Raw genomic sequence first — 27,675 nt, forward strand, 5'->3', positions numbered from 1 at the left:
CTCTTGCTACACACAACTTGGTCATTGTGAAACCACTGTGGGTTGGCAAGGGCAAGCAAATGGACGCTGAAGGCCACAGAGTATACACAATCAGGCTGAACTTGGAATACAGCTCTACTGAATCGCAGACCAGTAGATACCGTCCAAACCAATCCAACCTAATCCAATACAACCCAATCCAACCCAACCCAAGCCTATCAAAACCAATCCAACCCAATCAACCCAACCCAAACCGATCCAACCCAATCCGACCCAATCCAACCCAACCCAAACCAATCCAACCCAACCCAACCCAATCAACCCAACCCAAACCAATCGAAACCAATCCAACCCAACCCAAACCAATCGAAACCAATCCAACCAAATCCAACCAACCCAAACCAATCAAACCCAACCCAACACAAAATAACTAGGCAACAAAAAGTTTTATAGCACCCTATTTATTCATCTTCCTCTGGATTGATGGAACTGGGGAGGTGGGAGACTGAGCAATGGATTTTCCTGGTCACACCTCCATCCCATACGTACAGGATTGTTAACAGGAGGTGAGCGCCAAGGCAACATAGTGGGGACGATAGGCTCAGGAGTAAAGAGACCTTATGCAACTACAATGGTGACATAAATATGGGTAGACATTTAACATCCGGGTTTTAGTTCCTCACCTGTTGGAGGGCTGGGGCCCAAGGACTCTTTACTAACCTGGCTCATCACACCAATGTGAGGATGCACAAAACCATTTTCAAAGTTTGAAGTGCTAAGTTTGAAGTGTGTTGAGTAACTGCTTTATACACAAGAGTTAAACCATCTTGTAATATCTTGGCCTGGAGGCTAGTACGAGTTTGAGGTCTCTACCCCATACCAACTCGGTCAGAGAAGTGCTAAAATCAAATGCTGTCACTAAGCCTGCCATTTTCCATGAGTCTAAGTTGATTGATTCCATTTATACTAAGAATATCAAGCTTTTCCCAAAACTCCAGTGAGAGAGCTTGTTGTGAAGAAATGTGTTGTTCCCTTAACCCAAACACAAGATAATCGCTATGAGAGAACTGGGAGAAAGTGGGCAATTCAATATGATCCACCTCGCAACACAGTAGGCAGCCTCGTGGTGGTGGAGTTGTATTTTGTATTTTAGTTGTTTGAGACAATAAGTAGCTTCTCATTTTTTGTGAAAGGAATGAAAATGCTCATCTCCGAGGGTCTCATCGCAGGTTATCCACGTCAGGAAAGTGGAATAAGGATTATTATCTCCATTTTACAGAAGTCTGATTCCATCAGACTTTTGCCTACAGATTAAAGCCCAGTGCTTTGAAGAGCATTCCAGGGTCTCTTGTATCTACATCCAACCTTCCACCCCAGGCTTCCCTCTACTATGTCTCTTTGAAGTCACATGTCCTAGCCATAGCACCCCATTGCACACACGTGCCAGTCAGTCCCAGACACGTTCTTTTTCACAGCTCCTCCTATCGGAATCATATTCCTCCTTTAAAAGGCAGCTCGTTGTCACTGTTCTGTGAAGTGCCCTCCTCAGCATTGACCATTCTTTCCTTTTCATGGCCACACACAGCCTGGTATCTCTATGTCCGTCATTCAGGAGGAGCTCGGTGTGAGGGGTGGGGCATGTTGGCAGAAGCTGTGGTAGAAAATTCTGAATCTATACCACCTGTTAGCTATATTAGGCATGTCATTAAATCTCTTTGAACCTTACTTTATTCACACATAAAACGTGAATTAAAATAACCGTCCTCTTAATCTCATCAGAATTGTCACATACTAACTCCATGAGGGTGTATTGCGCACCTACTATGTGTGGTATGCATTAAATTATAAAACAAATGTGAAACTGCCTTCTACATTGTATTTCGTATCTTAGTTGTTTTAGACAAGAAACCCTTGAGGGTAGGAACCAGCCAAATTCCCTTTGTATCCTTTGTAAGATTCCTACAAAAGTCCTCTGTAGAGGGATTTTACACAGTAGGTGCTCAATTGGTGTTCAGCAATCGTGTGACCTAGAGAAAATGAGATTCGCAGAGGTCGCACACGGTAAGCCAGTGTGAAAACCCCTCTGGTTCTCTGGTTCTCAGGCCTCAGTCACAGAAACATTTCCCTTGCTCCCAGATCTTCTGACCTGCTTGTCTCTTAGTTTCCAAATTAAAAAGTCAGGAGGGGAAGCTATGGAGAAACAGCATGATTTTCCACTGGATAAACAGTATGCTTGGGAGGGTGGAGGATAAGATTATTCTCAATTACCTAACACCTTTATTTATGTAGTGTTTGTAATAATAATAATAATAAATCTCTCCAAAGTGCTTGCAGTCCATTGGAGGCTGAGGAAATAATTACCTGCTTAGAAATCTAGGAGGAAATTAAATGACACGAGATGATTTTGTTGCTGGCTTCTTTTTGTCTCTCTCCCTCAGCAACACAACAAGCTGACATGAGTCGAGTCAGACAGGGCTGAAGAGGAACAAAGAGGGGCTTCCATCCTGCTCTCCCTGGCCTACCTTCAGGGGCAGGAAATAAAGTCTACTCAATAGGCTTCAGTCTAAACCCCAGGATATAGGGACATTCTGACCTAGACCCCTGGGTCTTGTGATGTGAAGGGTCAGTGGGGCCTCTTGGAGCCTGGAGAGTAACGACTTTTTCAATCTCCTTCTCCTTTCCTGAGAGTTCTCAACCCTCAGCTCCCCGCACCCTTCCCCTCCTCCCCACCATTGCCTCCCTGTCCCCTTCCAGCTATTGGGACAGTGTCACTGTTGGAGGGCCCCAAAGAGCATAAGGGAACCAGCGACCCCTGGTGGTGGTCACTGGCATGAGGCCGACCAAAGGCAACCATCGGAAAGAAAGGGTCTGTGAGGAGAAAGAGCTAAACCACATCTCAACCTTCAGAGTGTCCTTCACTCGGTTTCAAGTCTTAGATCAATGTGGAAGCTAAACCCTGAGATTTTTTTTGTGTAATGATAGATAAATTCACATTTTGAAAATGACATTGACTTTGGAGAATAATTCCTGAACCAGCCCTAAGCAAAATTGTGATAATTGGGGTGGTACAAAATGAGACTTCAGTTCCTCAAAAATACCCCCTACTTCTCCATCCTGAACCATCCTGGCTTGTGTTGTTCCCTCCGTGAACCTTCCACTGGGCACCCATTCTCTCCCGTTGTGGAAGAGTTGGAGCTCACACTGTCTGTATCTCCTACGTAATTGTAGAATGTGGACTCTAAAGTGAGTGCATCTAAATTCATCATTTTGCTGATGGTTCCCCAAGAACTGGGGAGCCCTGGCCAATGGGACCAGACTCATCTCGTGGACTGCTTCCAGGCTGGGATCCTTCCCTTTACCACACTCTAAAGATTAGCCTCCCATCCCTCGTCAGAATATTTATATCTTAAAAGATGCTTAGTGTGAAGAAAAGTTCTTCGAATGCTGGAATTCAAGGATGGTGGTGACAGTGTAGAGATGACACCCGAATAGGCATGTCTTTTGTGTGTGCATCAAAGTGACTGCCTGTGTATTTGTGAGTTTATGGAGGTAAGGCAGGGAGCCCAGTTAAGCAGCTGGGCTCGGAAATAGGAGAATGTCCTCATTTCTCAGCTGAGTGAGCCCTTCGTGGTTGTTTGGGGGCAGCATGAAGGGGAGTGGGAGAATGTGACTTTGCATCCATCCCTTTCATCACCGACTTTCCAATCTCTAGTCTGGAATCAATGACATGGACCAAATTTGACCCTCAGATAGAGAATGGGACCCTCAACCTGGCACAGAGGTCTGAATTCTGGCTTTGGGAAATGTTTCTGTGTCATGCTTTCAAGTTCACATCTAGAATCACAGCGACCAAAGACAAGTCCTTAGCAATAAGCTCCTACCCAAGCAGCAGTCCTGAATTCCCAAAGGCACTGGACACAGACATGCCACATCATTTCACATTCCCAGACTCACTCTGCATTTTCCCACCCACACCCGTTTTCCCTCCCAACTTGCTCCTTGGCCCCCACCATTCCCTTGGTCACCCAGGTGCTACAATCCAGATGTTACTGATTTTTTTTCAAGTTCTATCCCCTTCGCTTCAATTCCCACTGCCTGGAGGCTAGACCAAAATGGACATAACAGTTTTTACTGCCACTCTACCTCTAGTCTCTCCCTATCCACCTCAGCTAATATAAGGGGTTAGACTCTGGGAACATACAACCTTCCTATAGCAAAAAGGTTGGTAAAGGGAAATTATTTTCATATGTCCCAGACGCTCATCATCCAATACATTTTATCCCTTAACATAGCCCAAAAATACATGAAATAATACCTCAAATGCATTTTAGAAAGAAGATTTTGTGTAACCAGTGTTAATATTGGCTTTGGGCTTGAAGAAAAATAACGGAGATGTGAGGGTGTATTTCTGGGGTGGAGTGTGATAGGCAAGGGAGTGGGTTGGAGTTTAAGGACCATCCCCACCCACATCCAGGAGGCCAGCTACAGAGGGAGGTCCAGTCCAGCTCCTGGCCCAGGACCATCAAGAAAAATGTCACTCACCCTACTACAAAGTTCAGTGTCAAGATTCACAGGAGACCAAATGGCCCTCTCTTGCTTACCAACGCTGTAACCAAGAAACATGAGTTACAACAGAAGCGTCCAGGGTGAATAAGCATCTTGTGGACCTCCTGTGATAATAGCTGAAAACTTTCCTTTAGCCTTGATTGTATGATTAGTGGTGTGCTAAATGCTTTTCTTCTACTAACTCATTAACTCTGCACATCCGTCAAATGTGGTAGATACTGTTATTCTTTGCGTTTGATGAATGAGGACGCAAGGGGTTGGAGAAGTTGGTTCGTACCCCAAAGGTCATGTCGCTGCTTCACAACAGAGCTGGGTTTGGAGCCCTTGTTAATGGCCTCTGGAACCCATGTGCTTAATCACTACCCTGCCTAACTCCCTGGGCAAGCCCAGAAAATAACATCGTGCCGGAGCAAGTGCTGCCTAAATGGAGAAATGAACATATTGCTGTTAATAGATCGTGAGCATTTTGTATCAATGTATCGATTCTTAATATTAATATTCCAACCACTGACCATCATGCTCTTGTTCACTTCCGCCATGGTCTCAGCTCCACATCTGAACGTGGGGAGAGACAATCCCCGCCCCCTCGCCCCCAGAAACAAGAGTGGCGGCTGTGGGTTCTGCCCAGTGCCTCGGAGCTGCTAGATCAATAGCTTAATTGCTGTGAAACACATGGGCCTTGGCAATGCCATATAAATAATTGTGATAACTGTGGCTGGTGATGGAGAGGATGGTTTTCCAATATCTTATTTTAAAACGCGTTTCTCTACAATTAACTCCACATGCTTCTGGCAGAAAGAATATCCCATACAAGCACTGAGGATGGTTTTTTGTTTTTTGTTTTTTCTTCAAGGCACAGGCATTTCAGCCCTGGGACCTCCCGCCTTTTCCAGACTCTCCCTCCCTGGGCTCAGAGGTCACCCGGCTGATTGAGGAGTGTCTTTAGGCCCCTCAGCTGAGGGTGGGGGCGGCGTAAAGCCTGGTCTGTGTGGTTTCCTTGGGACGAAGAGTGGTCAAAAGACCCTTTGTGATATCACAGCCAAACTCCCGCTTGGCCCTGGGGCCCCTCAGCTTTCTGCATCTGTGCATTCCAGCTCTGTCTGGTGATGTCATCCCCAGACAGGGACCCCCTTCTCCACACCAGTTCTCAGCCCAGGGAAGCTGTTGCCCACAGTGTCTCTGGGAGCCGACTCTCTGACTGCAAACCATTCACATACCTCACCCTAGGCCTCCTGAATTCCTGGGTCCTCATTTGAAATAGTTCCAAGTGGTTTTTTTTTTTCTCAGAGTAGCTGCTGGTAAAACAAAAAAAAACAAAAACAAAAACAACCACAAAAAAAAAGAAAAGAAAAGGAAAATACCAGTAACATATAGGCAGTGGCTACCGGGGGAGATGTGTGGAGAGGAAGAATTAAGTAACACTTGGTGACCTGTGAGACACCGCCAAGTGAAGTGTACGCTTCAAAGAAGTGCCAGTGATTTTTTTTTTCAGGAGATAATAAACGAACCCTGTCGCCGTGGCACACGGCAATAGCTACTTTTATGTTAATTGTTGCCGAGGACAGGTTTGAAGGCAGAAAACTCCAGTCTGGGGCTCCACTCCCTGGCTTTGCGACCTCGGGGAAGAATAAGACATGGCCCTGCAGTGGAGAAGCATGTAGACAAGGGAAGGACAAGGGCACACATAACGACCCGTGCTGTGATGTGCCACAAGTGCCACGATCACGGCATCGGGAAATGCCTTTGGAGCACCTGGGGAGGCATCAGTCTCTACTGGGAGGCGTTGGGGGGAATTCTTGGACACAGTGGTGCTGAGCTGAGGCTTGAGTGAGCATTGCATGCATCCCACACTTCCTTCTGACCCTCATTTGACCACCCCAAAAAAATCCTAGATAGCCCAGGAGCCAGGACTACTTTGAAATCCTGGTATAAACCCCAACTGAGCGAAACTGGAATCTGCCCGTTTCAGGGCTTCGCACATCTCCTGACATGGCAGTGACCCTCTGCCAGTCAGCCGGAAGCCAGGGGGCGCCCCACTAACCAGCCCGTTTCCCCAGAAAAGGCGCCATGTTGTTAGGATACTGAGCAGTTAGTTGATGGGGACGTCCCATCCCTGTTTGAGGAATTGTGTTCTCCACCTTCTGGCAAGCTCGCACCTTGGTCCTTTGCACTAAGGAAGCATAGGCTGTTCTTAGCCTTACGAACACACATGGCTGTCCTTAGATGGCGCCCACAAAAGGGCTCCTGCCCCAGCAGTTTGATGAGGCTGCAGGGGAAGGACCAGAGCAGACCTCATCAGAGAGAGCAGATGTTGAGGTGAAACACATTTGTCTGACGCTCCCTGGGTTATTTATTTGTCAGGGAAATTGCCAAACGGTGCCTAGGGGCTGAGCGACAGTCCCATGGGGCTTCCCACAAACAGCACTGAACAGTGTCTAATGAGGGGGAACCATCTAGAGCTGGCCGCTGCTGCTGTCCTTGAGGTTAGAAAGAGGGTGGATGGTCCTTTATGGACGGGACATCAGAGATGCAAGCTTGGGAGAGTCTCTGAGGATGCAGGGACCTTCTGATTTTTTTTTTTTTATAGAATGCATGTGTTCATTTGGTAATTTACTAAACACCTATTAAGCACCTCTGGTGTTCACAAAGCTGTTCCGGGCCTTGCTAAGGGGGCTGCACTCGACCACATTCTCCCCATCAGTGCATTATCTCATCTTCATCTTCATCCTCACTCACTGAGCACAGCTCCATGCTAACTCGCCACAAGCAACAGCCACGTGCATTTATGATTTTCGACGCACCAGGAACTGTAGTGAGAGCGTCTCCTAATCCACCTGATAAAATCCTGACAGCAACCTTGAACATGGTATTCTGAGCCCCGTATTTCAGCTGCAGATATTAAATACATCTTAAAAATGTTGCCTGAGGTTTCAAACGTTAGTAATAGACTCAGGATGCCAGCTCGGCTGGCTGCACAGCCCTGTGCCCCCTGCTGCAGACCTTCCCTCAGGGGGCTGCCATACTTGTGGTTGAAAGGAACATACTCAAAGCGTGAGAGCAAGGAAGGACAGAGTTTAACACAAACTGAAGCATGCGATGGCCATACGTGGTTGCGTGGGTAGCCGCAGGTGACAGACGTGTCATCAGGGCAGGTGTTATGGAGAAAGCATTTGGAGGAGTAGGACCAGACCAGGCTCAGAAGGACTGATGGGCATGTGTTAATTGACAGAAGAGAGGAAACCAAAGCAAAGAGAAGAGGTGAGAGGAATGGTAGGAACAGGACTGTGAGAGGACTCTTTTGTTTCCTCCAGGAAACAGGAAAGCATCCTGCCTGGCCTTTCCCAGGCCACATGGAGGAATGAACAGAGGGCTGCACCTCTAGCTGCTCTGGGCGGTCAGCATCCGGCAATTGTTGGGGTGATGAGGAGGAAGGCGAGGAGGTGTGCTGAAGTGGGGGAGGGGCTGAGAGGAGACCTGGGGCGGAGAGCTCGGCTCTGCTCTAGGGGCAGGACGGCCATGTGATGGAGGGTCTGAAGATGGAGACGATGAGGGTGAGGATGAGAAAACGGGTCAGAGCCCACAACCTGGATCCCCAGATGGGAGGAGGGCTTGGATTTTGGAATTGAAGGAATGGGAGCACCTGGTGACTGGTAAGACCTGGGCTGTGAAGGGGTGGGAGGAGGGGCAGCTGCTTCTGGGGCCTGGGAGAAAACCTAGACGGGGCCCCCTTTCCTCACGCAGTTAGCACTTGATTATTGGGTCGCTACCGTGTGCCGAGCCCGAGTTAGGACCCGACCAGTGAGGACTCCTGAAACTCCCGTGACAGCTCGTGCCTGAGAGCCTGTCGGTCTCCCGTCTTCGCCCTACTTCTGGTTTCTGTGGGCGCTCCAGCTGGACAGGGGTTTTCTGCTCATCCTGGTACAGCTGTGTTCAGCAGCTGCGGGTCCCTCTCCAGAAGAGGCTAAATTTCCAGCAGGAGAGAAACGCTGACTGTACACCAGCGCCTCGCACTCATGATACAGCTCTGCCCATTAACCCTTTCGTGACTGCGACAGTTGCAGGGGCTACAGAAGTGAGGCGATAGCCCCCCAACCCCATTTCACAGAAGGGCACACTGAGCCCAGAGAATAGGTGGGAGGAACGGGAGAAGAGCGACTGTCCGAAGGCAATCGGGCAGCGCGGATGAGGAATCAGGGGTCCTGGTTCTGGGTCTGAGACTCTGTCCCCAATGCCACCTAGGGCCACTGCCTCATCTTTAGGAAATGGCCCCGCATCTCCTCAGCGTCCTGCCAGACCTGGCTCTGCTTTCTAACCCTCAGCGACACCTCCGTTCTCCATGGGGCCAGGCTGTGGTACCCCGCGTCCCCTCCGGTGGTTTGCCCAAACCACAGGCGTCGAGCTGCTCTCCTCTTTCTCCATAAAGTCGCTGGCTCTCTGAATCACACCCGAATTGAACCAGACTCAGGGTTTCCTAGATAAATTCCTGCAGCTTTGAGGCAGCCCTGTGAAGGTCTCCGGATCCATGTTGGTGGCATACCCATCGGATGACTCCATCCGTGGGCACAGACTCTTCCAGGCTGGCCCTCTGTCCTGCATTGCCCGTTTTCTAGCCTGTTTCAGATGGCCCAGAGCTGAGCCGCGGGTCCTCCTTTTTCTTCCCAGCCCCTACGCGACCGTGTCAGATGCTGGGAGCCCAATCTGTGGGCCACACCCTCTAATCTCTCTTTCTATAGCACATAGGGGTGGTGCTCCTTCCCACCGAGGATGCGTGGGGATCATGGGGGTCAATGCATTTGGCTTGCCTCCATAGTAATCATTGAGAACATCGGTGGAAGTGAAACTATTCCTCTTTCACTCTGCTAATTACTCCACGTGTTTGGGACATTATCATATCCTACAATTATCATAATACTACAACAAAGTAGTAGTAGTATTTCTGTGTCTCATCAGAGGAAAGTGAAGCTCAGAAACGTTTGGTCTAAGGCCACTCAATTCCAAAGTGGCCGAGGTGGGATTTACACCCTCTGCCTAAGCCCTCGCCCTTCTGCCTACACACCCGAGGGCTCTGGTCCTTTGTGACATGAACGATGTGGTTCATCTGCCAAACAGCAGAAAGAGCTGATGTGTGTAAAGCACGTGGCACAGTGTGTGGCAGGTGTTGGGTCCACTATCTGTTCGTCTGCACTCGTTTTTCTAGGCATGGGAACAGTTGGTCCAGGCCCCTCTATGGCCACAGAAACATGGGGCGTGGCCAATCAAGGCTTGGGGTACAGGCTACTCAAATAAGGGGTGGCTCTAGGGTCACAATCTGGCTGACCCATCAAGGTCTCAAACCTATACCTTGCTGATGTGTTCTCTCCAATGAGTGTCTTTGGAAGGCTGTGGCAAGAGAGGCAGAGTTTAAATATTTTGCATTTAAATGAGTCTGGCTTGAACCTTTTTCTGGCCTTCCCTCCTATCAACCATGTTGCTTTTTCCTTTATATGTCTTCAATATCTTTTTCCTCCTGGAGTTACATCTTGTTCTTTGTGTCACCACCCAAGCAGGTGGGGAAGTGATGGAGGCCACTGGCCCTGATTTCTCTAATTTGGAAAATGCAGGGCCAGAAGTCCTAATGGCAACCCAGGAATCACCACTGGGTTTTATGAATGTGTGGCGTGAGACCCAAAGGGGCCCACTGTGCCCACAGTGTTTGGTAGCATGGCACAGGATTTGTGCATGCACAGGGCTTAATTATTCGCTGTTCACACTCTTGCCCCGTTGCATCCTTTTTCTCCTTGCTGGAATCAGGAAATCCAAACCAAGTGCCCTCATCATGGTCTTCTTAGGGTTAGCCAATGCAGTGTGGACACAGAAGCAGGGTGTATGCCCACCTTCCGAGCTCCGGGACTCAAGGCAAGGAGGCGAGGCTGTGTCAAGTAGTGGAGTCCACTCTGCAGTGAAACAGGGCACCTGGGGTCTGGGGTGAGCAGTGCCAGCTCCTCTCCTTCTGCTGGGTCTCCCAGTTAGAGCATCCCCAACTACGTGGTCTCTTTGCCATGAAATAAGGAAGATCTGCATCATGAGGACGAATTAAAATGTTGATGAGTAGTTTGAGCATTTCCATGCATTCATTTATTCAAACAATATTTATTGAGCACCTACTATGTGTTTCAAGAGTTTGGGATGCATCCATGAGCACAAGAGATAAAGATCTCTGCTCTTGTGGAGTTTGCCTTCAAGCAAGGGGGATAAACATAGCCGTAAAACATGAATCAGTTATATAGTATGTGAGACGGTGACATGGGAAAAAGGAAAAAAGTAGAGCAGGGAAAGGAGGCTGGAAGTGCCAGAGGCGAGGGCCGGGGTGTGATTTTAAAAAATGACAGTACTGGGGGAATTCAAGGGGCATTCTGAGTAAAGTTTTGTTTTCAGATGTCCTCGGTTTGGGGTTACAAGAAATACCAACAATAAGTGAGTGCTTGGGGCATGAGTGAGCTGTCTTTGGCAGGAGACACACTGGCAGCCCCTGGGAGTCTGGCGGGAACTCAGAGATCATCCCATCCACTGCCCTGCAAACCCGGCAACTCTTCCATAAAAGGGCCCCTTTCCCTAAAGAGATTTAACTCCACACCAGCCAGTTGCAGCTCACACTTGCATCTGTCTTCCTGCTGACCTGCCACAGTCCTCTCAGTTTCTCCTCATCCCAGCAGGAGTTGAATCGCCTGCCCTCCATCACTTTGTCGTAGAATTATAGGGAAAATTCTAGAGTTCAAGCGTGAGACAGAGGCAGAGAGAGCATGTGCGTGTTTATGTCTGTGAGTGTGTATGTACATCTAATCATTCCAACTATGGTAACTCAGGCCCAGAGTTAGTGTCTCAGATCATTCGTTCGTTCATTCATTCATTCAGCAAAGGAACACCTGCTATGCTCCTGGTGCTCCATGATGCATTTATTCATCCTTTCACCTGCCTTTCAGCCTGTGTGGCAGGATGCTAAGTGCTAGAGACTAGGATTACGGCAGTGAGACCCTTTGGGGGCAACTGAATAAACTGCACAAGTAAGATCCAAAAAGTGCATTACTTGTTCCCTCCTCAGAGACACTGTAGCCCTGTCATGTGTCAGAGAAGAACTTGTAGTCCCTCATTTCTCACCAGGGGTCCTCACCTCTACATCCGCCTCAGTGGGAGACAGGTCAAGGCCAGGACAGACAGCCAGAGGACCAAAGAGAGACAAAGTTGTGTGCTCACAGCTCTGAGAGGAGAACCTGGGCCCCCACCTCCCTCCTTGGGCACCTCACCTGCCTCCCCTGACTCCCCCGTCTGCTGCTATGTGATCTCCATTTTGCAAGCTGACTGATTTGCTCGTATCTGCATAGGACCCCCTTGGGGTTCTGAGTACTTTGGAGTCTTGCCTGAGGGAGGAACAGACCTGACTCCAGCTCTGGCACCACTCAGATGGGATGTACCTATCCCCAAACCCTGCCACCCCTGGCTCTGTGAAGCAGGCCTGAGCTCCCTGCCCCCAACGCCACCAGGCGGTTTGAGGTTTCAGGGTCTATGTGGAGAATGCAGAGTGGCCCTGGGACATTAGTCTCCACGTTCCTACCCGGCAGCTCTATTTCCCTGCCTGCCAGATAAGACCCCATCCTCACCTTCCCATACCTGGGCCCAGCCCCGAAACCTGGCCCGTGTAGAACTCCCGACCAGGAAGTTTGGGGAGGAGGTGAAGGGAACAAGGAAGCGGGGGAACCCAGCAGGGGCCTGCATTTTTAAAGATGAACAGCATTGTTTGCTCATTAGGGAGATGATTCCAAGCAAGACGGCAGCCAGAACACTCTAGCGCAAGCATCTGCCTGCTGCTGGGAGACGATATTTATTGTTCAATCCTTCAATGGATGTAAATAAACAGCCGAGCCCAGATAATGTTCCAATAAACAAACAAGCAGCTGCCAGGAGCTGCCTTGATGGCTGACCTTTGTGGAGGCCACTCTGCTGATGTTTTAATAGCAGTCTGTCTGGCAGCGCAGACACTTACCGTGCCAGGGAGAGAGAGAGGTGGCAGTGCTGACTGGTGGATGAGCTGGAGGAAAGGAAGCTGTGCCGCCTGGGAAGATCCCAGGCTGAGTGGCCGGGGAGGGCGGGTGGGGGTGCCTGTGTGTGCCCTCAAGCATGCATGCCTGTCTCTGGTAAGCCACATGGAGGGGGTGGTGCCGTGTATGCTAAACGCTTTGATGAAGGTTTCTGCCTGGCACGGGCAGGACTGATGCTCAGCCATTATGTCCTAATATGAGCTCACCAGTTGCTGTCTTTCTCATCTTTATTGAGGTGCAATTGACAAATTAAAATTATGTATGTTTAAGGTGCATGACTTGATGTGTTGGCATACCTACACGGCATACGTTGTGAAATAATGGCCACCATCAAGCTAATTAGCGTATCTATCACCTCACACAGTTACCAGTTTCTTTTTTCTTTTTCTGAGAGAACACAAAAGATACACCTTCCTCGCATATTTCAAGTGTACAGTACAGTGTTGTTAACTCAGGTCACACTGCGGCATATTAGGTCTCCAGAACTTATTCAGCCATAGCTGGAACCACTCATCCGTCAACAGACATTTAGGTTGTTTCCATGTCTTGACTATTGTGAATAACTCACCAGTTGTTAAATATTGAAGCATTTCCCTGTGATTGGTACTTAGCTGTGTCCCCAGCCTCGAGTGCCCACGCCATCTAGCACCCCCCCCTCACCTCCAGCAGTGCTACCTGGTAGCTGGAAGCCTCTGAGACTCCCTGCCCCCTCGGCCAGTCTTCTGACTGGCTGGTCCTCCCCCAGGAGCAGTTGTTAAATGTTTTGACTATCCCCAAAGAGACAGGGGGTTCCTGCCAAGTGCTAGCCTAGATCAGGACCAGGTCCGCACAGCTGTGCATTATGATTTTCTTGGAACTGGCTGGAGCTTACAGCCTGTGAGCTCCTAAAAAGTGGAGACGATGGGGCACACAAGTTATGCTATAAATTAAAGGTCCCAGGAGACACAGGATGTTGTGGCAGGAAAGTGGAGTGGGCAAGATCTCACTGAAAGCAACCCTAGACTGATGGTCACTTTGCAAATTATTAGCAAGGTCACTTGGTGAACGCAGAATCGGCCCACAGGGATGACAGCAATCTAGAACCGCACTGTCCAACATGGTAGCTGTTGGACATCTATGGCTATCAAGCATGTGACATGTGGCTGGTCTGAACAGGTGTGCCATAAGTATAAAGTACAGACACATAAGGTTTCAAAGATGTCATATGAGAAAACGAAAGAAAAATATCTCATAAACAACTTTTTAATACTGTGTACATATTACAGTGCTAATACTTGGGGCACATTGGATTAGATAAATTATTGAGGAGTGTCTTTAGGGTTATTAAATTAATTTTGCCTGTTTCCTTTTTAAATGGGACCACAGCTAGAAAATGTAATATTGCACATGTGGCCGGCATCTGTGGCTGGCGTTGTGTTTCTGTGGCCCAGCGCTGGTCTCTAGAACATTCCATTGTCCTGAGGTGAAGCCTGAGAGAAAACCATGCCTTACCACAGAGAACACATTCACACTCTTTCCCCTCAGCACAGTGCTGGATGAAATTTTTCCCCTCTGGCCCCATTTTTAATATAGTTTTACTCTTAGCTCCCTCTGCCAGTATGGAATGTCTTTATAAAATCTGTTAGTACCACTAATTTTGCTACTTCAGATCATACTTCCTAGTGACTTAAGAGATTTTTGTCTCCTAAGGCGCTTTTGGAATAAATCTAATATTACCTGCTATGTGTTTTACTCACCAAATTCTCAGTTGAGGGTGCCACGTTGGTAGCCCTTTTGTCATAGGGCATACACATGCTCCCTCAAGCCTCGCTGGGGGCTGGGCTGATAATTCCTAATGATACCCCAATAAATGAACCACATCTTCTGGGTATAAGACACAGAGGCCTGTGAACACCCCACATGGCCTAATTTCTGTGAATCCTGAGCCTTTCAGGAGCCGGGCCTTGTGGAGAGCAGGCTATCACCTTTCTTCGCCAGAAGCTAATGCAGAGCCTAGAACACAGAGGGAATTCCTTACAGGCACGTGGGTCATGAGTGAGTGTGGAGTGTCAGTCTACCTAAGGACCCATCGCGTTAGGATGTGGTTTCTTCTTGGTTACAGCCTCAGAGAATAACATCTTCTAAACACCCACGTGAACAGTAGTGGCTTCTTTACGTTTTCTATCTTCAAAGAGAAGCAATGGCTGTTTTCATTCTTGCTCACTGCTGAGGTGATCCACAAATATCATCTCCACTGTATAAAATAATAAATGTGATTTGTCCTAATGTGTGATAATCAATCTTGTTTGTTTTAAGCAGTCACTTCCTGAGCTTCAGGGTCCCTGCATTGGTGGCTGAACCACAGCCACTGGCCACCATGTCTGCTTCCTTGGCCTTTTTGGCAGTCAAGGAGTAATGGGGCAGTAAATGGTGATGCCAAGTTCTCCTTTTTTTATCCTGTCTCTTACCTTGATCATACCTTGATCACCTAAGAGTTCATTGTCTGATTGGTAGAATGTGGTTCTTTTTCCAGAGGGCGATGATCATTTATTTAATAACTACTTATGTTTTTTTCATATTTTTGAGGTATAATTGACAAATAAAAATTATATATATATACATATATATATATATATATATATATGTATATATATATATATATATTTAAGGTCTACAACTTGATGGTTTGATATATGTATATATTATTTTTTTAAATCACCACAATTAATATATCCCTCACTTCACATATTATCATTTTCTCTCTGTATGTGTGTGTGTGTGTGTGTGTGTGTATGTGTGTGTGTGTGTGTGGTGATGAGAACACTTCAGGTCTACTATCAATATAAAGACTGCCCAAACCTGTAAAGAATTATATCCAAACCTGTAAAGAATTTTTATCAGTTTATTTGAGCCAAAACTGATGACAGTTGCCAGGAAGCAAGATCTCAAATGCTTTGGGAAATGACAATTTTGCATTTTCTTTTCTGCATTTGAAATTAAGAAGGGAACATAAGGAAGATTACATGAAGGTGGGAGAAAGCAAGAAGGAGATTGGATTACAGGATAGTTAACAAGATTATGTGCTTCTCTTGAGGATGCTTATGCTTATTTCAAAGGTGCTTAACCTGGAAGCACAAGAACAAAGGACAGGGCTTAAGGCAAAGATAAACATTTTACTAAAAAAGTTATATGCCTGGGGTTTCGCTACCCACCATGACCCACTCGGGTAGGAATTTATGATCAGGTCATCCTGTGAGGTTACTTTCTGTGGAACCCCTTTTTTCAATCACACTACCTTCTTAGCAAATTTCAAATATACATCTCAGCATTATTAACTATAGTCACCATGCTATACACTAGATCTCCAGAACTTTTTCATCTTATAACTGAAACTTTGTACCCTTTGACCAACACCTCCCATTTCCTGCACTCCCCAGACCCTGGCAACCACCCTTCTACTCTCTGCATCTCTGACTATGACTATTTTAGATTCCACATAAGTGAGATCATGCAGTGTTTGTCTTTCTGTGTCTGGCTTATTTCGCTTAGCACAACGTTCTCCAGGTCCATCCCTGTTACAAATGGCAGGATTTCCTTCTATTTTAATTTTCTTTATCCGTTCATCCATTGACAGACACTTAGTTTGTTTCCATATCTTGGCTATTGTGAATAATGCTGCAATGAACATGGGGATGCAGATATCACTTCGAGATACTGATTTCATTTCCTTTGAATATATACCCAGGAGTGGGATTGCTGGATCATATGGGATTTCTATTTTTAATTCTTTGACGCACCTCCATACTGTTTTCCATAGTGGCTGCACCAATTTACATCCCCTCCAACAGTGCACACGGGCGCCCTTTTCCTCACATCCTCACCAATGCTTGTCAGTAACTACTGACTGAGTACCAACCATGTCTTGGGTACTGTGCCCAGCAGTGGGGAAGTGCTGACTACTGCAGGCATGATCTCTGCCCCCTGAGACTCTCAATCCCAGGTCCATTAACCCATGTGCAGCTCCTTCCCGTCCCCCCAGACTCGACCCTGCAGAGAATGTACCATCTATCTGCAGTTCATCTCCATCATTGGCCTTCTTGCTATCCCAAAGAGCTTAGAATATTCTGCACAGTTTTCTTTTCCCTCCTCCAGACCTCTTATAAAAATATTAAATAAGACTAGTCATAACACTAGTGTTTGGGGAGCCCCCCAGTTCCCACTTCTCCACACAGAAACGTGTCTTTTTCTGTCTCTAACTCAGTTCTCTCTCCATGGCCAAACTGCCCAAAGTCCCGCAGAGACTCGTTATTTTTAAATACCTTTTTCATGTGGAGCCTTGTCTTTTGGAAAATTTAAATAGCTAAGAGGGAAGTGCTGAGCTAGGAGTCAGGAGACCTGGGTTCCTCTCCTGAATGTCATTGATTTATCATTGAATTTTGGGACAAGGTGCAGACCAACCCCAATCTCAGTGTCGTCGTTCAAACTATGCTGACAGTCAACATCGTACAACTTTTACAACCATCTTATGAGGCCATGTTATTTAAGAATGCTTTGACAGGTATAAAGCAAAAATATAAGAGATCAGAATTTTGAAAATTCACAGCAGCAGCATTTTCATGCATGATTTTCTCCCAAAAGAATTGCGGTAGCTAATATGCAATAGACATGGTTCCTCCCGCATTCCCAGGGTGATGTTTGTTTAACTCAACTACTTTCATCGCTTGAAGGGATTTATGTCTATCTAACCAATAGTGTAGTATGTAAATGCATAGACGCATGGATGCTGGAGTGAGTCAGACCCTGGTGTGGATCAAGGCTATGCTGTAACCCATATATTTGACCGTGAACAAGTGATTAATCCTCTCTGTGCCTCTCCTGTAAATGGGACAATATTGATGCTTACCTCACAGAGTTATGAGATTTTCTTATTAAAGTATAGTTGGTATACAATATTATATTACTTTCAGGTGTACAGCAGAGTGATTGGACATTTTTATACCTTACGATGCATTCACGACACTAAGCCTAGTAACCATCTGTCACCATGCAAAGGTATTATTATGAGATTTAAATGAGAAGGTAAATGCATGTAGAATGCCTAGCATCATACCTGACACATAGTACCACTGAGTCATTAACAACTCTCATTGCTGTCGTGTATGTAAGGGCCCAGGAGCTGGCAGCTGGTCCATCCTACCTAAATTTCATTTTCGTCCATCACTCAGTGAATCCCACCACAAATTCCTTTTATCCATGTCTTGTGTGAGATTCTTTCAGCAGATGGATGAATAAATGCTTTCCTTTCTCTTTTCTGAAATACATAGTGGATTGGGTAGGGCCGGGGCAGGGGGAGGGGGGAAGAGGGAGAACTGTGTCTCCAATTACTGATTACCTACCCAGGCAGGGTATGGATGGGGGTCCATAACCCCATCCCACTTCCACGGGGAAAGCCATGACTGTGAGAACTTGCCCTGTGGGTGCTCCCTGGTCCATGCCTCTGTCCCTGCTTTCCTCTGATGCCACCTACCTCCAACACATCACCTCACCCGAAAGAGCAGGGGAGTTGGAGCCAAATGATAATGATCGCTCAGGCACTGAATCCAGTTTCCCTTGGGGATCAGACCACATGGGCCCTGGATGAGACAGTTCCACCATCATTCCCTCAGAGAGCCTGCTCCTGCCAGAGGCCTGAGGGCACTGGACACCAGCCAGGTCGCTCAGGGTCACTCTTGTCACTCTCGTGATGCTGCTCCCGAGGTGCCTCACAGCTGCAGATGAAGCCTGAGTGGGCTGGGGACAAGGCCATCACCGTACAGTCAGACTTGGGTGGTAATCCCAATTGGTTTTACGTGAACTTCCATTTCATTCTGATGAAGGCAGGACCTGGCCAGGTGGGCGTCTGGGGGCTTGCAGGTAGGTACGGAAGCAGGAGGGCTGTTGGAATTTGAAGCATTTTGATTTTCAGAGCTAAACATATCTCTCTGTAATTGCTGTACGAGTTTTTGTTTGTTTGTTTTATGAGTTTAATGGGAAATGAGAAAAGAGGAATTTTAACTTCATCAATGTATGTCTTTGCTTGTGAAACAAATATTTGTCAAGCTCAAGTGTTTGAACATTAGTATCAGGAATGACTGGCGAAAGCCACTGGAATTGAGTAGACCAGAGACAGACACTGACCTCAGCCCCTGCTTTAGGTCCCACCCCCAGGAAGTAACCATGCAACCCTGCAAGGAACCGGCAGGTCTCGCATGTAACAGGTGCTAGGAAATGCATGGACTTCAGAGTTCTGTCCCCAGATTTTGTAGCTCAGGCCAGTTGTTTAAGGTGCTGGGTTCCCATTTTCCTCATCTATTTTCAGTATATCAGTTAGGACTTTTCAGGTTGCCCAAAGCCTTTTTATTACTTTAACAGTAAGGAAATACCTTGAGTAACTAGGAAGTCCTAATGTAGGTCAGCCTTTGGGGTTATTTTGTTTCAGTGGCTCAAGGACATCACCAGAAAACAATTTTTTTCCATCTCTGCTCCTGATCGCCCCTGGTTCCAGCCCCCCTCCTTAGCACAACAGGGCTGCCAACAATTCTTTGAGCTCTGTTTCTCTGACCCTACTGAGGGTGCAGAAAGGGCCTCTCTTCCCCTCAACACGACACACAGTCTCTGCTTTGCTCTGGCTGCACATGTTGATTGGCTTGAGCCTGCTTCCTCCCAAGCACTGTGATGAGAGAGTGAGATGAAGCTGATTTGCTTATGCCTATCAAGGACCGCCACAGGAAGTGGGGGGGGGCGGGTCCAATGCCACCCAAATGGTGAGAGAGGTGGAGTGGATGCTGGAGGGGTCATGCAAGTCATGACAAATGAATACTAACCTCATAGGATTGAGAGGATTATATCAATAAGAAATTATGTGAAAACCCTTCTGCCAGTGCCTGACATCTAGAAAGGCTTAAAAATAATGCCTAGAAGGAAAACAAACAGAGTCTGGGACACATTGAAAATCAAACACATAAATCATAAAACACCTTGGTGTCAGAGTCCAGTGAATTCAACAGACACGAGGGGCAGCAGACTTTCAGGTGAATTGAGGTGATCGGTTGTCACTAATGTGGCGTCCCCTGCTATAATTTAGTTCCTCTGAATAGCTCTTCTATTCTCCAGGATCTCATGAGAGGTTAAAAATTAAATATTAAAAATTAAAAATAAGAATATACAACGGGACTAGTTGCAATATAATTTTTGTTCTTTTGTTATTAGAATCTCTGAAATTATACTCTGGGTATCTTACAGAGTCTTATACAAATGGCATCTAATCAAGTTTGGCCATCCCCTAGGGCCTCTCCCTGTCTCCCTCCGCTGTTCCCCCCATCCTTCTTACATTGTCCGCACTCTCTGGTCCTGACTGATGTGGGTGGCACCATTAGCACTGGGCAGTGATCATGTTGAATCCATGAGCTGAAACTCGTGATGATTCTGCTTCTAGAATGGAGGCCATCTTTTCTAGATTTGTCCTCAGTCATGGAGGGAGGTGTGGGCAAAAGTCTTTCCCAGTTGTCTCCACGTTGTCCAAACAATTCTAGGAAGGACTTGTGGACAGCTCAGGGACGATCTACTCTGCAAAGTGTGGTCGGAAAATTGAGGCTGACTCTTGCCCAAAGCATATTTTCCTAGCGTGCCCATATCCCCTTCCCTGGGGACATGAATAGAACCTCTAGGAAGTTTCGGGATCCTACATCTACTCCAAAATCTGAGACATGAGCCACTGGTTTCAGTGGCCACGATGAGCCCACTCGGCATGAAACTTCTGGGGTTGGCTCCTTGCCTGGTTCCTTTCCAAGGTACAGCAGAGCTAGTTGGGTGCCAGTTTCAAAGAATCAGCCCACATCCTTATTCCCATATGTTTTCTGCTAACAAATGTGGCAAATAGTATTGCCTTTGTTATAGGATGACCTCAATCTGAGGCAGCTTTAATTATTCACTACCCCCCAATATCAGCCTCTTCTCTAAGACAGACATACAAAGACTTAAACCTGAGGCACAGGGAATTGGAGGGAATAACACCAGTTCTTGATGAAGCCCAGTTTAGGCCCCCCTTTCCTTCTCCTTGTCACTCCCAGCGTGAGGCCAATGGTGGGCTGCGTCACTCCCGCTCCTTTGGGCCTGGCCTCTGGGCATTGCGGCAGCAGAGCTCCCTGCCTCTGTCCTGGCTCCTGGGAGGGTCCCTGGGCTGCAGCTCAACTGCGGGCAGTGCAGAATCTGAACTCAACTCGGTTCTCCTCTCCCTCTTCTCCACAGATCCGGGTGGATGGGCCCAGAGGCAATGCCCGCCAATACGAGACTGTGCAGGTGGTAGACCCCGGCCCGGTCCTCCGAGATATGGCCTTCTCCAAGGACCACGAGCAACTCTACATCATGTCAGAAAGGGAGGTAAGGCTCTCTGGGCTGTTAGACATTTGTCTTGCAGCTAAGTACTAGCCTGCAGCGCAGCAAAAAACCCACGGGAGGCCAGCTGCACAGAGGGGATTTGATGTATGGCCCAGTGTGGATCCTTTTGGTTATGCTGCTTGGGGTCTGAGGCTGAATGTGCTGAAAGAGGGAATGAAAACTTCTAAATATCAAAATATCTGGGCGTCTAGAACAAATCCACTAACTTCAACATGATGGTGCGTATAGGTTCTGGGCCAACATTGACTCTCTTTTGAAGATACATGGTACAGATGCTCAAGTTTTTTTTTATCCAAATGTTTCTACACAAAGTATAAGCTTCTCCCAAGGTTACCTTCCTAAACTCCGAAGGTCTATGGCGGGCAAGGATTTGGTACCTAAAAATCCCGGTTGAGGGAACATCATGGAAGAGTCAGATGGAAGGAGATTCAGAAAATAGGGACCGTGTGTGAGAGATGAGGTGATATAGCGTATGTCCTGAGCCTCACATGGAACCTCCTCAGGTTCCATAAGGCCAAGCCAGGCAGCACAGACACGGTACAGGGATTACCGTCAGCTGATGCTGAGCTGAAGGAGCAAAACGGGGCTCGCTTCTGGAACTCAGCTGAGAACTAAGTTCTCCAGGGGCTCTTGAGCTCATGCCAGGACTCTGCGTATACAGCAGCCTAAGGAATCCATTTCACCTGGACATTCCATCTACTTAAGCGTATTGCCTGGAGTAAAGCACCCTCATTCACTGTCTAGTGTGATGCACCCCACCCCAAGTGTAGATTAGCACTGCCACACGTCTGCCCCTGTCATCTCCATGTAGGGTCATTCCCAGGAGCTGTCCCTCCAGCCCATGAATATGTATGTGGCAATGGCAGCATCCATGAAAGGCAGACCCCTCCCCCCCTCCCTTATTCGTCTTCATTAGTGAGGCCCGAACTCCCCAGAGGACCTTGCTGACAGAGTCTGGATTGTTCCTGCTGTCCCCTCTCTGCACAGTAAGGGAGATAAATACCACATTATGCCACCCACAGGGCTTGTGCATTATGCCTTGGCAGCTCACAGCAGCTCCACCCTTCCCAAGAGCTCGATGACATCTTCTGTTGGTGTGGGACTCCCCATCCAGCTATACTAGGACCCATTGTGGTGTCCCGGTGGAGGCTGCCATGCCTTGGACATGGCCTGATGTGGCGCCAAGAGGGGAGCATTTTACTCCAGGAGTCAGGACTGGGCATGCGGCTGCTCCTTTGCTTTCATTCCTTGCTGTCCCCACTCCCTACCTCCCCCCACGGCCCTAGACACTGAGAGGAAGCAACTTTCCTTGATGGATTCAATCCTTTGGAGAAGACCCGAGACTTCCATAAGGCATTGATTATGTTAAGATGTCTTACCTGACCTGAAAGCTAGGATCTCAGAACTGGCACTTCTTCTTTTTTTTTTTTTTTTTTTAGCTGAGCCACCCTGCCACCTGTTGGCAGCTCAGCGGCTACTCAGCTCGGGCCGGGATTCGAACCGCTGTTGTTCAGAGCTCAAACTCTTGAGGGAGCTCTTAACCAACTGAGCCACTCGGCCGACCCTGAACTGGGACTTCTTAAGACATTGAATGACTGCCAAAGATGGAAAATATAAGTCGTATGAAGCCCCCTCTGATAGCCGAGTTGGGGTTCAGAGCCTCTTGTCCTCAGTTTCCCTGTCAATAGTCAGAACCCATTGGTGAGGCATGCTGGGAGCTCTGGATTATTGGAAAGGAAAAGAAGGCAGGAATGGATAGCACCAGAGCATTCATCCATTGGAAGGCTGTTCCTCACAGAGGTGGAGGGTCACCTGCCACCCAAATCACAATCTCAAGGACCTGACAGTTGGGCCAACACTGGTAGCCAGTGGGTTTGCAGATTCTATGTGAGGAGTGGTAGGGTAGCACAGTGGTTAAGTGCACAGATCTCTGTGTCAGAAAATCTGAACGTGCACCTTGGCTCTGCCATTTACTAAGCGTGGTCTCAGGTAAGTTCCTTAGCCACTTTAAGACTCAGCAATCTTAACTGTCACATGGAAATAATAACAAAATACAATAGTGTTGTCCCAAGGATCAAATGACGTAACCCATGCAATAAGCATGAACCAAGCCTGACAGAGAGTAAGGTCAGGATAAATGGAGGCTCTCACTCGTATGACATTGTAACAGGAGTGTTACATGGACATGGGCCATGTTTAAAGTCAGGCAGGGGGTGGCATCAAGATTCTGGAAGATCTATGAGGTATGGAGCTCAGGAATCCAGATCAAGGCCAAGGCAGGCCCCAGGGAAAGCAAATCCAGAACCCGCCACCTGCTTTCCTGACTGAGCAGACCAGGGAGAGCTCAGGGCAACAGCGCCTTGGTAAATATACCAGGGAGATACCAGCCCAGAGAGTCTGGGCTAATTCCAGCCTTCATCGCTGGTGGGTCCGTGTCAGCCGTGATGGGTCGAATACTTTGCAGGGCTGAGTCTGCAGGTGAAGGGTGTATGCTCAGCAATGACATCTGCTCTGCCTGGATGACACTTCCCTTTCTCATCTGGTTACTTTCTCCTTGTCCTTCAACACTTAGCTCTGCTGGTCACATTCTCCAATCAGTGATTCCTGACCTGTGGTTAGACACCTGTATGGTAGCTCTTCTCAAACGGGGCTGTGATGATGGCTTCTTTATCTTTCTCTCCTACCAGACCATCAGCAGCTTGAGGGCAGCCCTGTATTTCCTTTGCCTAAATCTCACCTCATAGGCCCTTGATAAATAGTTAATGAGTGAATGAATGAATGAATGAATCCCCAGTGTCTTCATTGAACCATAATTGGGAAAGAGAGAGACTGATACATATTATTTATTGCTTATCTTAATTCCTGAGTTCAAACTTATATAATAAAAAAACTACACTTCAGATCAAGAAAGCATCTCCCAAACTTGAGTCATCTGTTTATCATGGCCATGACTTTTGCCCTGTTCTGAATAACTTTTTGCCTTGTGTTTTTATTTAAACTTACTGGTTAAACTTAAATAGCCTACTTTAACCATCCCTTAAGTAGTAATCGTATAGATCTGTTGTTATATAATATCTGGTTTCTTGCCCTCGGTTTCTGAAATCTCTCCAGAGCCTTAAAGGTGACATGGGTGTCATATTGTTCCAAAGAAGCCCCTTTCTACCACAACTGAATTTATGTGAGTGGGGTGATTTTTGGACAGCCCCTAAAGATGGGGGCTTGTTGCCAGAGGAGCCAATCACATGATTATAGGGTTAGAAGGGGTAAGGATCATGTAACTAATAGAGGCAAAGAACGGCGTGTGGTGCGTGTGAGCGTGCATGTGTGCACACGCATGCAACCCCTTCCACCGTCTGTCCTTGTCTGTGTGTCTCCATCAGCCATCAGCCTCCTTCGTGCTTTGCACACGTCTGTGTTTACGTATATGGTGTGTATTTACTACAACTCCAGTGCTCCCGCGGGAAGGTCTATACACACTGAAACCACTGCGATAAAAACCTGCCAAACCGATGGGAGGGAAGTGAGAGGAAATGTCAGCAAGGCAGATAAGTGAGGAACTAGTTGGCAGAGCCAGGGTTGTCCCCAGGTGCCCTGGAATGACCCCCTCCCAGGGGAAAGGCAGCTGTCCCCCACTTTACACCCCCCCCACCGCGCCCCCCCCACACACACACACACAAGGCAGCTCTCTTCTTTGATAGGCCCCAGAGCAAGTGGCCGGTTTCTCAGTGAATTTCAGCCTCTGCCATCCCACGCACCAGCTCTCCCCTGCCTGAAAGCCAGGGGCCTCAAATGCCTGTTTTTGCTTTTGAGATACAGTTTCAGTTGTGTCTGGGCCAAAGCCATCTTTCATGGCATTCTCTATTTTACTGGCTCCAGTGGACAAGTGGGTCTGCTTCCAGGTGCTTGGTGACGTTCACAGCCTGTCCCCCTCAAGAGCTGGTGGCACTCAAGCCCTAGCTGTGATCCAGGGCACAGATGCCTGCGGGGGCTGAGGGGTTGGGTCTAGAGGTAGGTCCACCTGCTGCTGGGAACGCAGGGCTGGGTGGAGCAGCTTGGCTTGGCTCTTTCCAGCACAATCCAGTAGTGAAGGAGGGGGGCGCAATTTTGCCCAGGCCTGACTTCAATCATTCTCTCAACAGATACTCACTAAGCACCTACTATGTGCCCAGCACTAGCCTAAGGCACTGGGGAAACAACAGTGAAGAAACAGATAAATATTCCTGACTGTAGGAGCTTGCAATTGTAGCAAGAGGAAGCAGCAAAGAAGCAGTCAGCATACTAGATAAATCACTTAGCCAATGAGCAGGTGGTAGGTAAGTGCTATGGAACAAGGCAATAGAACAGGGCCAATGGGATCTGGGAGGGCTGCCGTTTTAAATGGCGTGGCCTCTGAAGGCTTCCCAGAGAAGCTAAGCCGGGGGGCCTGTTGAGGGCACCTACGCTTTCCCTGTTCTTTAGGTGCTTCTTTTCAGGCTCTTTGCTTTGGGTCGTGGAATTGAGAGATGGTTAAGCCTGCGCGGTAGGAGGGAATTGCTGAGAGGGTGCTTTTGTGTTTGTGATTTTTACCGTGTGAGAGTTTCAGAGGGACGTTCAGTTCAAGGCAAAGGTGCTGTTGTGATCTAAGACAGGCTCGTGCCATGGGGGCTTGGACTCCTCACTGGCGGTGCCTCTGCTGGGTTCCCTGTGTGATGAACGGGGCATTACTGCTTCTGTGTGCCTTGGTGTCCCTATCCATCCCCAACCTGCCTCTCAGGGATGTTCTGAGGGTTCGGAGGTGAAGTCTGACAATCTCGGAGGTCTGCTGACATCTCATGTAAGGTGCAATTGTGGAGATTGTTTCTGCAGCCGGAGGTGATGGGCTCTGGTAAGAAAGGTTCCAATTTTGTTGGTGCTGGGTCCCTGGGCACATCTCTCTCGAGGTGTGTGTGTGGTGACACAGCCTGTCTTTCTGTCATTCTGCCTGCCCCTGCAAGGGACCGAACTGTACATTCCACTTTGTGTTTGGATAGCTGACACTGTGACAAGCCCATTTGGACATTTGCTCCTGGCACCCAGGCTGGGCTGTTTCTGATAGCTCCTGGGAGAGGCAACTTGAAGCACAGGCCTGAGAGTGAATGACAGGGAACGGAGCCACCTCAGGCACTCAAAAAGAGAGAAAAGCTGTTGCAGTGTGTCACCCAATTTCACTCAGGCATAGAGCCTTCTCCTTTGTCTGGAGCTGGACCCCAAAGTTTTTAGCATGTCCTGACAGAGATCACTCCATTTCTCACTTCCTTCTCAGTTTCCACTTTACCACCGCAGACCTGGTGGGAACCGGGCAGGGGAAAGGCCTTCCCGCACCAGCTTCCGGAAGTCCTTAGGTGCTGGTAGTCTCGATTCTCCGTTGTATCCTAAAAACTTAGAACTCGAAAAGCCTTAGAGGCTTATGGTGTCCAGCTGTCTCCTGCTGCCTTTCCCCCCCCATGCCTGATGAGCAGACTAAAGCCCAGAGAAGTAAATGGCTTGTCTGAAATCACACAGCAGGTTGGGAGGGGAGCTGAGTTAGAATCCAGCTTAGCGCCTACTGTGATGTCATATCCAGCCCCTCCAATGAGGAACTTGGAGCTCTTTATGGGACAAAAGACGTTCTTCACTCCCTAGTCTTCAAGCAGGAGAGTTGTGTGCCTCACTCCTCAACCTCCAAAACAAGCCTTAGAAACCCACAGGACTCAGGCAGGAAGGGATGAACGGGGCACTAGAGGTGACCGTCAGGACTCAGAACTGCCCTCACTGCTCTGGGAAGGGGGTCCCTTGGTTTATTCTTCCTTAGCTCCAGCCTGATGCGAGTTGGGACAAGATCCCCTTTGCAGCATCTCCTCTAGAGCATCTTGGGGTACACAGGGCCCCAGACACAGCCAGTCCACCCCATTAAGGGAGTAAGCAGGGAAGCACCCCATCACCACCACCACCATCCTTTCTAACACCCATGCTTCTAGTGACCACTAGAAGGTCTCTAACATCTGAATATGGTCGAGTTGAGTAGCCGGCACAAGAGGGAAAAGTGACAGTGGCCAATATCTCTCAGACAGTGATGGGGATGACAGCGATGTGTACAGGATGGAGACAGGAGGTCGTAAACCAGCTTTGAACTTGGGTTTTCATCCTGGCCCTCAGTACGTACCAGCTCTGCCACCCGAAGCAAGTCACTCAAGCAGCTTGTACTGAAGTTCCTTCATGGGTGAAATGCAAATGATAATGTCAACCTTTCAGGACTTCTGGGATTAAAGTTAATATATGTAAAGTGCCTGGCATGTAGTGGGCTCTTCACAAGTTGACGGTCATCATCATCATCATTATTGTTACTAATATTCTTAGGAAACGCATTGTTACTAAGGGGAGGGAGGCTGGGACAAACATCTGTTTGGTGGCTGAAGGTCATTTCAGCTCTGGGTGCCAGCTCCTCCAGGTCCCCTGGCATCCCCATCCATTCCGAATTCCCCCAGAAAAATACTAAGGCTGAGTGTCCCTTCACACCCATTAGCACCGCCCTCAAGGAGACTGACAGACCTGGAGCCAGAGGTCTCCCTCTCCAATCAGAGCCGTGTGGCCTCTGCAGGGCTCCGTGGATTTTTCTTCGTAACTACTTCTGTTCTGGGTGTGTGTG

The 27,675-nt window shown here is 48.0% G+C and overlaps 1 protein-coding gene across 1 annotated transcript in view; it reads left to right on the plus strand.

Moving 5' to 3' along the window:
- PLXNA4 (plexin A4) overlaps positions 1-27,675 on the plus strand; it is a 378,640-nt gene that overhangs the window by 194,699 nt on the left and 156,266 nt on the right. The window contains exon 4 of the mRNA XM_019646084.1: positions 20,883-21,014. Coding sequence (XP_019501629.1) covers positions 20,883-21,014 — 132 coding nt within the window. The remainder of the gene's footprint in view (positions 1-20,882; positions 21,015-27,675) is intronic.

This window comes from Hipposideros armiger, unplaced genomic scaffold (genome assembly GCF_001890085.2).
Source record: "Hipposideros armiger isolate ML-2016 unplaced genomic scaffold, ASM189008v1 scaffold_97, whole genome shotgun sequence".
In the NCBI taxonomy this organism is placed as follows: domain Eukaryota; kingdom Metazoa; phylum Chordata; class Mammalia; order Chiroptera; family Hipposideridae; genus Hipposideros; species Hipposideros armiger.